The sequence below is a fragment of the Sphaeramia orbicularis genome, chromosome 20 (assembly GCF_902148855.1).
Source record: "Sphaeramia orbicularis chromosome 20, fSphaOr1.1, whole genome shotgun sequence".
NCBI lineage: Eukaryota > Metazoa > Chordata > Actinopteri > Kurtiformes > Apogonidae > Sphaeramia > Sphaeramia orbicularis.
Window position 1 is genome coordinate 10,975,787 of NC_043976.1, and position 12,936 is coordinate 10,988,722.

A 12,936-nucleotide genomic window follows, 5' to 3' on the forward strand; every position below is an offset into this window, starting at 1 on the left:
AAAATCTTGATCACACCAGGGTTATTATACTGTATTTAACAAAAACTGAAACTAAAGAATTTTTCAGTCCAGAGGACATATTTTGATAGCTGAAATAGAAAACTACAACCCACAGTAAACAAAACAATATGGACTTAAACGAATTGCAGGTAAAATTTGATTCGTTTTCTTAATTGTTCATGGTACACAAGAATAAAATGCCTTTACACAATATGGGATCTTTAATAAACAATGGTTTTGTAAATTATGCACTGGTTAATCATATTGATTTCAGCTTCTATGAATCCCAGCTTCCTTTATAATTCCTGAAAAACTAAATGCAGATGTTTTTACACAGAGGTGTTGTATGTAATAGTATATATATATATTGTGTGTGTGTGTGTGTGTGTGTGTGTATGTATATATATATTCTTTCCAGGTGAAAGTAAAGCATTAGATTCACTCATCCATGACCATGATCTGTCCAACTTTTATTAAAATGAACATTTTCTGTGAACTTGGGTGTAAAAGGCTGCTGTGTGTTTGCCCTTCAGTGCAATTAGTCTCATGGAAAACTTCTTGGACCATTCAAGTCCTCTGAAAATGTGAAATGAACAAAAATTAAACTGGAAGGCTGACTAAAAACTCAAAACTATAATAATTCTGGAGTGCACTGGACATTAATATTCTTTAAGGGTCATTTGGTATTTGAGTCTGAAGAAGCATTTGCACGTCTGCTCTTGTGAAACATTTCAGATATATTCACAAATGCTTCGACCACATCGTGTTCAAATCTATTTCTCTATGAGGATTTAGAAAAGGTCTCTGCTGTGACTCATGTAATAATTGCGCTCACAGAATATCCATTATGACTTGCAATTTGTTATTTGTGATCTAATAAAGGAAAGCTTTTTCAGAGCAAGTCGATATTATGATGCAGCCGCATTCATAGTTTTATTTGATCAGGTGTGGTTCAATATGAGATGATGCGATTTGTTCTGGTGTCGTGAAGGGCAATGTGGTTTAAAAGCTGAGGGATCTTATAGGGATTTACATTGACTGAAATGCTCTTAGTATGAAAACGAATGGCCATGTTTGCAGGGGAGGGTCATTAATAACAAATGTGGCTACCTACATTTGCTTGAAAATGTATTGATTTTACCTTGGAATGTAACCCACTGCCAGAAATTAAAAGGCTTTCAACCCACCAATTAGACACAATAGTGTAAAATACAGCACCCAAACAAAACTGCAATGAGAGCAATAACTGTTACAGCCACTGTGGTTTTAAATAATAATTACTTGGTGTTGATGTTGCGTTATTTGATTAGTTATACAACATTAATTTCACACACAGCATCACTCAATAAACAGCCTTTTCAAGAGGTAATCGGTGTGAATCAGCAGATTTTACACATCCGTTTTAACTCGATTCCAAATGATTAACCCCCTCATCCTTAATACATGTGGTGGTGTGAAGCGACTCGGTTCATTTTTACCCTCAGGGCCATCTTCAGTTTGATGTTGGAGTTGGGCCCAGAGTTCCTGAGAGGAAAGCACTGAGTCAGCGTCATATCCTCCTCCACCAACAGGCTGCTCAGAGGCACCATCAAAGTACCCAGGGTGCATTTGTGCTTGTCGTCTTTCACCTGTGAATGAAGAAATGAAGAATGAATGGGATTTGCCTCAAAGCAAGTCACCTCCCTTCACCATATGGTGCATCATATAAAAATTTTTTTAAAAAGACAGTCGCTGTCAGGAAAATTTTAAAAGAGTCCTTGAGTCCTTACCTCCACCTCTAGCTCCTGCCTCCTGGGGTTATGAACAAGGAATGAGAAACAGTCTTCCCACAAAGGCTCCTTGGTCTTGTAGCGAATCTTTATGTGTAGACACGTAACCATTTGTTAATTACATTACACGCTGGAGAACACTAATTTAAAAACATAACTCAGATGGATTTAGCCGTCAGTTAATTCAACGAATACAGAATATAAAATAGCACCAGTTAATATAATATACAACCAATGTCAACACAGTGGCATAATCTGAGTGCATGAGATGCCCAGTATTATCTTCTGCAGACTATTTTTAATAAATCTTTCAACACCAGTTTTAATCTCCATACCGATTACACACAAATGCTTTTATTTTACGGTCACATGTTTAATCTGATAGCGCTGATGCCACTGAATTCTGTGTAATACTTTTTAATACTTTTTCATTTGTATGCAGACTCCGGACATCACATGATCCTGATTATAGCTCCACCCATCTTCAGTCTGAGCTGTATCTCACTTGTTTCACTTACTTAACTCCAAGCTGCAACTACAGGCTAAAAATTTTGGGGATATTTTTCACAAAATAATAGATGTCAATTCATGAGGCATTTTCTTTTGTGTACATTTAGTCATTTTAATACCACGGTTGGCTTCCCCACGTGCAAATGTTCGACCAAAACAACATCTCCCCGCGACACTATTTTGCAAAGGCTATGTCGCTGCACCCTGAGCTTCGAGGCACCCAAGACAAGAGTGATTTGTTTAAAGAAATACAAAAAAGCCAAACAACCCAGAGGGCTTTTTCCCTGTTCTAGAATGATAAGGATGGTACCAGACACCAGTGTTAATTAGAGAAGCGATAAGTCTGTTTATACAAGACTGCTGAAGCACTGCAAAAGAGCTTGAAGGTAAAACACCTCCATTACACTATTCTAAGGCAAAACTTGATGAAAAGTCAGACCTTGTGCTTGTTTTTTTCCACTCTGAGCCTTTCAGTTAAAGGGATGCACCTTAATGCTGCTTACTGCCTGATTTAAAAGGCGGAAAAATCTTCAAAAAGATGTAGTTTATGAGCAGCTGTAGATGCATGATGGCAGACCATGGTTCGATACTATACCATATTTGTACCAGGAGGCCAACAGAAATAAAAGCATTTTGATATAAACTTTGGTCTTAGATTAAATTATCTTTGTTTTACCAGTGTTGAAGCAATAGATTAAAAGTATTTTTTATTTAATAAATTCATTTTTTTGTTCATAAAAAGAGTCTCTAATGAATAGTGAAATATGTAATAGATACGTAATGATAGATAATATCTAGATTTTCTTTATTATGCAAAAAACTGAGGTCTAACCATAAATGTTTTCACAAAATCTAAATCTTTTACGTTTATAAAGTTACATAAAAACATTTTAACCAACCCTCGATGAGACTGAACTGACAAAATGATCTCACTAGCCTTAGCATTAGCTTAATTTTACTTGATGCTTGCTAATTGGACTGTTTGGGGAAGACACATATCTGGTAATATTGTTATATTTTTCAACTACTAAAGCCACAGGTAACATTTACATTCATTGCTTTTAAACTAACTTTATTTACTTTGAAATAATACTGACAGGAAGTCTACTGCATACCATGACATTTTAACCCATTAAAAGGTGTTTTGTGCGATTTTTTTCTTTATTTGAACTAAACTTTCAAAGAACATAAGGTGTTGCATTGCATATTGGATAGACTGTAAAGGATCTCTGATTTGTGATATTGGGCTATAGAAATAAAATTAAACAAATCAGGTTTCTGGTATGGATCAGGTGCTCACACCACTTCCTTTGCAGATACAAATGGCTCATTGTAAGGTTAAAAACACAATGGTGATCTGTTTCAGGTGATTATACACTAATGGAAACCTAACTTTATATTAACCTAACATTATATTAAATATCTGCATTAAATGATCCTAAGACGCCAAAATCATACATGTTGAACATTTAAACCCAGATGCCCACAGTCCTGCTGTTCCGTCTGTGTTGCCATGGTAATGCTATACAACACATTATGGCAACATACATCCACATAACCAGAAAAACTTCAGCTAAAAGAACAGAATAGAATAGAATAGAATAGAATAGAATAGAATAGAATAGAATGTCTATATTGTCATTGTACAGGTACAACGAAAGTGAAAGCGCAATCCTCTTTAGCTGCCATAAAAGTATAAATAATATATATAAAAGAGCATAAAAACTGAAAATATAAAAGAAAAACCCTGACAGCATAAATATCTAAAAAAAAAAAAAAAAAAGAAAAAAAAAGCAGCATAGAAAAGTGTCACTTGGAAGTATAAAAAGCTCAACAAAACTCAGTTTCGGAAAACAGTACACAACTCAAAAAACGAGCACTTAAATGGGCAAATATCTAAACTAAGCCAACAGTACTAATATTATTTCTCTACTATTAAAACTCACTGAGCAAGCCAAAGAATGGGAAAAGATAAGAAATGTGTTGTAGCTTCGCTGTTTGCTGATCATGACTTGGTTTCTTATGAACGAAGCTTCTGCTATGAGCTACCCCATTGTTTTGTGTTGCATTAAAATGATTCCAATTGGAAACAAATGGCCCAGGTTCAACAGGTGAAAAGGCTACCCATCAAAATTTGCAAGTTGAGTAAAATCATTATAATCTAATATGCTCTGGTGTCTGTCCACAGCTCTGTAAAAAAAAAAATAAACAATGCGGGCTATGATCCACACAAAACTATTCCAACTAGTCGGCGTCAGGGGGCGGAGCCTCTGAAAGAAGGTGTTTGATTTGTTTAGCAGTTGTGAAAAAATGTCAACAATCTTCCTCACTTAACCCATCTTTAAGTAGTCCTTCCATGTAAATGATTTCCTTTTCAAACTTAATTAGCTAATTTCCCACGAGAAACAGTTGGCAAACACTGCTAGTAGATAGTAGATTATTCTTCCTTATTTTCTCTGCTCGACAATTTCTTAATTACTCATGTTCCTTATTCAATAGTCAAAGGGAAACTTCCTCTAACAAAAAGCTTGTAAGAAGAAGCTGTGATTGCTGTTGTTCTGCAGACTGTAATTTCCTCTGCATCATATCACAGTGTAAAAATAAATAAATAAATAAATAAATAAATAAATAACTTCTGTATTCAATCTACAAACATGTTGTCTCATATTAAGGGAGGGAAGTAACAAAACCAGGAAAACACTTGGAAATTAAAAACAGACTCATATAACTCACCTTACTCTCAAGTGTTTTGTGTCCGACAGTGAACTGGACATAAGGGCTGGGTTCACTGCTGCTCTTCTTTGCAGACTACAGAGAATCAGACAGAATGGATGTTTGAGAAATCCCCTCCCTTTGACATGTCAGAAATAGCAGTAATGAACAAAATAATTATTCCATAACGCAGACACTAGCTCCTTGAGCCCCTAGATTGTGCACACAGTGAGGAGAGGGATTTTAGTTCAAAGGGGAAGAGGTATTACCATCGTATTTGACAAGCAGGGCTGCAGGCAGAGAGGCTACCAGGGAGACTGCCAAGCTTTGTCTCCTCTGCATCTAATTTTAGCATGCTGAGTTTTGACAGCTAAGTGTTATTCAGTATTCTTTGCCGAATAATAATACTCTACATATCCACAGTCAGGGGGCTGCGGTACTAGAGGGAAGTCTTAACCTTTCTTGTGATGCTGTCCCTTTTCTGATGCTTAAATTTGAGTACAAATGTGGCAAATTGTGCAACATTTTTCTATTTTAATGAAAACCTTAACAGTACACTCAAGGAAAAGACAAGACAAGGTGAGACAGGTCAGAGTGTTGACAACTAAACATCCTCTTGGTACATTCTAAGACTGCTGCAGTTTTTTTAACCCATAAAGACCCAAACAGCCACTGACAACCAAAAGCATTTATTGATCTAAAATGTTTAATAACTTCTGAACCACTAAACCTATCAGTATGTGGAATTAATTCAAGTGAAATGTTTGTTTGTGACATTTTTTTTATGGTCATCAGATATGACCCATTTGGACCTTCAGAGGCTCTGTAGTGAACGTGGAAACACAGTCATCTTCTACAACATTGATTCACCAGTAAAACCCATGGAGTTTGATAAATGACAGAGGATGGAGACACTTGGTTTATGTTCAGTTAAAGATATATTTGTTGAAAAGTCACTTTTTCTTCAGTTTTCTTTGTTTCTCATATAATAACCCTCAATTTAATCTGAGCTTTTATTAACATCTACATGATCACTGAATTAAATGTAGGAAAATACCTGATTTACACTGAAAAAATGCAACATGAAAAGTATAATATTACAATAAATAGTGATAAATCACTTAAGAAAGGTTAATAAATAGAGAGGAAAATTTAATTTGGGAACTGCCACAAAAGTAGCACTGGGTCTTTATGGGTTGATGTTGTCAGATTCAAAGAAGGTTTATAGCCACTGTTCTGGAAATGCAGCAAAGAGAGAAGCTCTCAGAGCCAGGAATTATTTAGTACCTGCCTAAAACTGACATATTTCTGTAGCAGTAACTTTAACCTTCGCTTCAAGAGGCCAACCACTGAGGGAGTGCCAATGCATGTGAACTGACAATGGGAGGCTTGAAACATCCGGGAAATAAACAAGGAAGCTTAAAGCCAAGTGAAAGAATGCAGCAGTTAATTTAGATTCCCTAAGTGCTTCTGTAAATTGACACCGTGTTTCACTATTTACGGAGATGACGTAATACAATCTACAGCTTGCAGCTAGTGAGACTCTTCTGCGGGCTGCTATGTTGGGTTGCAGTGCTGCAGCTCGCTACAAGTTTAACTACATTTCTCAGTAGGTTGTTGATATTATCATTGTGAATATAAATTAATGGTTTATGAAGTTGTGTGGGAGTTATTACTATTATCTTTCCAAAGTGAGATGTTTAAAAATTATTTGTTTGACATTTATGGGGATGTAATTATTACAGACTATAGAGTGGGCCTTAGAAAAAATATACTTTGACATATACAGTTTATTATTAATGAGGGTAAAATTATTACTATTACTACTAAATGTAGTAATAGTATTATTATCCCACCCACCAAAGGAGAAGCAAGGGGTATTGTTTTTGGTTCAGTTTGTTTCTGTATTTCCTTGTTTGTTAACACTCTAGCAGCAAAACTATTGGTTGAATTCATACCAAATTGGGTTTATAGATTGCCAGTGACCCAGAATAGATCTAATGACATTTTGGGAAAAGTAGGTCAAAGTTAAAAATTTTTATGAATTTTTTTCAATCTTTTTTTTCCCCATTTACTTATAATGGGGAAAATTTCACATATCTATAAAAACATCAATTTTCTTTCAATTTACTTCCAACTTGGCATATACATATGAGGCAATTGATATGCTGACATCAGCACATGCATAGACATGATGACATCAGCTGGATTGATGACAAAATAAGCTAAAATACATGCGACGGGCAGGGTTTGTTGTGCCTGGCACCACTTGTTAATATAGTAATAATATAGCATTATAGTAACCACTTTACATAAAATACAAAATACTGAAATATTATAATGAAAAAATGAAATTACATATAATAACAACATTAACGCTATCAAATAATTATCTAAACTTGTATATGAAATAAAACAATACTAAGTGGAATTGAAACCAGAAATATAACTGAAAGTCCAACACAAACCACACATTATTATTATTATTATTATCATTATTGTTATTATTATTATTATTATTATTATTATCAATAATAATAATAATAATAATAATAATAATAATAATAATAATAATAATAATAATAATAATAATAATAATAAATATAGGTTGAACTGAATACTTCTTTGCCTTTTTTTTGGTCGCTGTGTTAGCACTAACTCATACAGATTTACTTTTTGCCAGTGAATTGAAGCCTCACGTAATGTGGAGGAACCATTATTTCAGATCACTATATTTTCAATGGTTGAGATGAGATTAACTTCATTAATTTCCTCAAGGAAGTTCATTTGTGCTGTCGCTCAACAGAAAAAAAATAATACGAAACCAGTCCATCAAATAAGACATTGGAAGTCAAATTGAACTGGTTGTTCAGCTGGTACAGTTTTTGGAATTTTTACCTCTTTCTGCCTCGGCTACAGGTACATGTTATGATGCTGAATGTATCAGGATTTCCATAGTATCATTATTTGTTAAACTGGGGTAATTTTAAGTTGCAAAGAGAGAAATATCTGACTGAAACTATCAGACTGAGATGTGGTGAAAAGTTATGTAAAGAAACTGTATCTCCATTTGGACATGGGTAATTTGTTGACATATCTATTTATTTCTGTTTATGTGAGCGTAGATGTGTTTGGCTCCTGTTTTGTTTATCTTTTCTGTCTTATCAGAATGAACTAGACTAAACTGTCTGTATGGATGTGCATTAAAATGCCTAGTTTATCCGTACACTGATCAGGTAAATATACAGTACGTGGGTTAAGGTATTATGGCTTAACCAAGAGACAGGACATATCTGCCGAAATTCTTGTCTGACAAGGAAAATTACTGCACAATTCCAACGAAAACCAGTATCTTGGTTCTTGGGAAACAAATCATGCTGTCATGCCATCAGCCACTGCCTGAGGAAGTTTCCTGTTGAGGACCTTGTGCTCAGTTCACAGTACACAGCATTAGCACATCAGAATGCAATGACAACTGCTGTCTGAGCTAGAGAAATACAACATGTCTGTTACTGTGGATGAGTGGCCACAGTTTCAACCAGCTGTAAAAAAAATGGTGATCACTGACTTTGCATTAATATAATTACTGGGAAATATTTTGGTTTCACTTTTACATCATATTCAATCTTTGCATGCAAGATCACATGGCAATGCGGAAAATAAAGTTTCATTACAAATGTGACAAAAAGAGTACACAGCACAACAAATGCAGAAAACAGACAATCCAATCATCCATCTTCATGCAAAATTTGCATTTGTTTAATAGTCAACACAGTCGCATGATGGTGATAGGTGATAGTGCACAGGGTGTGATAGGTGCATGCAGTCCATTTTTCCCACATTACCTTCAAGGCCTTAAAGACTGAGACTTGCTTCAACCCATCATGGGTGAAATCTGACAGGTTGCTCTTTAAGCCACCAGGAGATTTTGGGGAAGAAAATCACACCCGCAGTTAGTAGGACTGGAGTGATTCGGTTATGGTTAAGAAAATCAAGAAAAATGGGGAGAAAAAATAGTTGGAATATGTACTGAACATGGGCCAGAAAGAAAGGGCAAAGTGGGGCTGATACTGTTGACACTACAGGGAGTTAGCACTGCAAAGACTGGTCCAAATAATGAGGGTCTTTCCTTTTGGGACAACATGGGCGAGATAGTCTGAAACACTGTGGAATTTATAACAAGCTACTCTGCAGACTCTATATCTGAACGACTATGCACTAATTGGCTCGCTAATACAGACAAAGGTTATTACACGCCTTGGCAGCAAACCCTTAGCATTCTAGAAACTCTATATTTCAGCCTTGAACCAGGACTCTGTATATCTGAATACAGTGTTGCTTCCTTGGATCCATTTTACAGTGTCTGTTTCATGTTAATGGTTATTTGGCACTATGAAGACAACCATTACAATAAAACCGTGCATCGACACATGCGTTCAGAGACATGTTTTAAGAACATCGCACACTGCTAATGCTAACACTGTCAGATGCAAAGCACCGGCAGACTCACAAATATTGTTCTGTACTCTGTAGTATTGCTCTCACAAAAAATTAGGCCGGATGCTCTTCTCTCACTTAAGTTTCCACAGCCTAAGCTGCCCGTGAAGACACTCTTGGGTGAAAAGAGGATAAAGAGGAAAATATGGAATTATGAGGACTAGGGTGACTGCAAAAGATAAGTGTCAAACGTAAGTGATAGTGAGTGTTTACAGATGTTTACATGGTAAAGCCTGATTCTGCCAGCTTTTCAAACCTCATTAGATCTACATAAAAATCTTAAAATAACTTCATAATCTATGCTTCTTTGGGTAACAACGACATATAACTTATGGGATGGAGCAGATATCTCCATATAAGACAGAATCACAGAACTCCCTTTATTGCTAAGTATGGAGAAGCTTGGATGTTGAGGATAATAATGGTATGACTAAAACAACCTGAGCTCCAGCTGAACTTTACAGCCATGCCAGGTTCAGCTGGAGGTCAGACTGCATGAAAATAAAAAATTAAAGGGTACGAAGAATGTAAAAAGAATGTAAAAAGCAAAATGTTGTCCCGAAGAATGAAACATTATGGTGGCAGAAAAAGGGAACATTGTTGCATGCTGACCAATAATCCTTTCTTAAACAAGAAAGCTGCACTGGTATTTCTTACTCAACTGGTTCTGAGTCTTGCTAAATGTGGTGGTTATGCTTTGGGCGGTGAATAAGAAGCCTACAGTACATACAGTAAGCCTTAGCCTATATTTCAGCTCAGTGCTAGAAAAACTTCTTTAAGCATTGGAATAAAGTGAGCATTGCTGTATCTTACTGGCAGGTTCTTTGCTGAGTCCAGATAGACTACCAGTAGTGCTGACGACAGCCCATCATTGGCCAGGCTTGTGTCTGCCCGTACACTTCGCATCACCTGATCAGACAGGAAAGACAGGGTCATCACCCCAGAGAAAATCCCCCCCCATAAAATACATGTATATTAGTGTAAAGCAGGGGTCTCAAACATGTGGCCCGGGGGCCAAATGCCAAAGGTTCCAGTCTGGCCTGTGGGATGTTTTTGTGGTCAAAAATTCCACAGTCTTGAACTGAATTAAGCAAAAAAAAAAAAAATTAGCTTGTATTAAGGAAAAAATATTGAATTAAGCAAAAAAAAAAAAAGAAAAAATCTTCAACTAAGTAAAAAAAAAAATTCGAATTAAGCAAAAAAATCTTGAATTAAGCAAAAAAAAATCTTGAATTAACAACGTCAAATTTTTTTCTCTGTTTTAGTGTAAATTATGAAATATTTACATTTACATACTACCCTCTAACAATAAAACATGAATAACCTGAACACATATGAACAACCTGAAATGTCTAAAGTAAATTAAGCACAATTTTAACTATTTTCTCCCTGTTACTCAGTGTTTAGTGTCTTTGTAGATCTAATCCATATAGCACAAGTATAAATGATAAGTTGAGGCAGAATATTGTTAAAATTGCACTTATTTTTCTTAAGAAATTTCAGTTTTTTCAGGTTACTCACATCTTTTTTGTTTGGATACTTTATAAAAGTAAGTATTTTCATAATTTAATGGGGTTTTTTTGCACTAAAAGACAGACAACAATTTGGAGTTGTCATTATTTACAGGTTATTATGCTATTATTTTACTGGTCCGGCCCACTGGAGATCAAATCGGGCTGAATTTGGCCCCTGAAAGAAAATGAGATTGAGACCCCTGGTAGAGAGTATTTGTTTTTGTTTTTTTATTTTGTGTGCACATGGCTGCCGTGGTTAAACGTTTCATTTTATTACATAAGGTTATTTTTATGGCTCAGTCTTAAATAAAATATTCTGCCATCCTAACCTTTGTGAATAAAATCTGCCATTAAAAAAGGTTTGTTTTCTCAAGCCTTTTATATTCATCCAGTCAATAGAATTCAACATACTTGAAGGACATTTTTACCAAAAAGTATCCTAATAGGCAGCTAAAAAAAAAAAGTCAAACTCATTTTCTATTTCACTTAGCTCACACTATAAAGTCTGTCCTCCCTGAGTGGCATTAAAGTTGCCAACCTCTATGGCTAACAATGATGTTATAGAATGCAAATGTGCACACAGGGATCTTTGTCGTTTTGGCATTACACTTCACATAGTCTCCTACACTCTAGTTATTGTTGCTAAGACAATATGACACATTTTGAAGCAGAAAAGGTATTTTTTCAGAGCTGTACCTGGTCTAACTTCTCCGGCGTTTTGAGCAGAGACAGCCACTCCAGTTTTAAATGGAGTTTCCCAGTAGGAGCCTCTTCTAAGTCAAACCACTGACAACGAGACAACATGTCAAAGATGTAAACACTTGTTGAATTGGTTCTTCAAAGCAAAAAGCAGATTATTCTGGCAATAAAAAGAATATTACCTCGTCAACCTTCTGTTTTTTGTGCAGCTCAGTCATATCGATCATCAGGCTGCGAGTAGTGAAACACAGTTACATATGTACATAGCTATGGCAAAAAGCATGAAAACGTGCCCATTAATGTGAACAGAGGGGGTCAGGTCATTGATTGGCTGCTTTGTGGTGTCAGTACAAGGCGTAGTGTTACAGCCTTGGGGCAAAATCAATATGACTTTATCCTTGGGCTAAGAAATGAGGGATAACACCTCTGCTTCATTTTAACTGATGTCAGAGTTGGCACATATTTGTTTGTCACACCTTCCATCTGTGGAATAGACAATGTGGTGCCAGATATAGAGGGTTTAACTCAAGGTCAGTGTTCACGCTGAGGTGTAACCCGTCATGTTTCTTGTGAAGCGTGATAAGCGTAGAGCAGAGCAGGATATGAGAAAAACGCACCTTCCTAGGAAATCGTCTTTGTCTGGATCCTCGTCAAACAGCTCAATCTCAAGATGCTGACCTGAGTGCTCATACACCAAAGCCTGGAGGAAATATCAAGGCTTGTTGATACAGGCATGCCCCATCAATAAACGCATTAGTGGTGCAAAATCAGGCCAGGAACCTGCACCTGCTGTAGTAACTTAAGAATATGCGATTGTATTCCAAGTTTACGTCACCTCATAAACTTCATTCCATTTGGGATCGAGGCTTTCCTTGATTGTTTTGCTGTGGAACATCTGGTTACCGACCTGCAGGATGCCATAGGGGTCAGACTTGCCCTTGATTAACCCTCCCAGAAATATATCCTTCACTTCGAGATCCTGCGCCTCCAAAAAGTGAATCCTCAGGACTCCCTGTGGGGATGTACAGAGAGCAGGGTTAAGGAGAACAGTTCTAAAATACCCACCTCTGGTGTTCTGTTAAAATGTCATAAGATATTGGGTTATTACGTGACAGCAAAAGACAAACTCTGACTTATTAGATAGTTGCATAATTCATTATTTTGTTTGATTTTCTGCAGAAAGTTTGCAACTTCTACTGAACTTTACACACCGTGACTGTACAATTACACTGGGT

The 12,936-nt window shown here is 36.2% G+C and overlaps 1 protein-coding gene across 2 annotated transcripts in view; it reads right to left on the reverse strand.

Annotated features, from left to right (window-relative positions):
* esyt2b (extended synaptotagmin-like protein 2b) overlaps window positions 1–12,936 on the reverse strand; it is a 52,935-nt gene that overhangs the window by 6,801 nt on the left and 33,198 nt on the right. The window contains exons 9-17 of one of the 2 annotated variants that reach the window (XM_030123117.1): window positions 12,537–12,713; window positions 12,319–12,401; window positions 11,884–11,932; window positions 11,699–11,788; window positions 10,302–10,397; window positions 8,837–8,899; window positions 5,013–5,087; window positions 1,770–1,856; window positions 1,479–1,628 (exon numbers count right to left, since the gene is read on the reverse strand). In XM_030123117.1, coding sequence (XP_029978977.1) covers window positions 1,479–1,628; window positions 1,770–1,856; window positions 5,013–5,087; window positions 8,837–8,899; window positions 10,302–10,397; window positions 11,699–11,788; window positions 11,884–11,932; window positions 12,319–12,401; window positions 12,537–12,713 — 870 coding nt within the window. The remainder of the gene's footprint in view (window positions 1–1,478; window positions 1,629–1,769; window positions 1,857–5,012; window positions 5,088–8,836; window positions 8,900–10,301; window positions 10,398–11,698; window positions 11,789–11,883; window positions 11,933–12,318; window positions 12,402–12,536; window positions 12,714–12,936) is intronic. The other variant, XM_030123118.1, reaches the window with a different exon arrangement.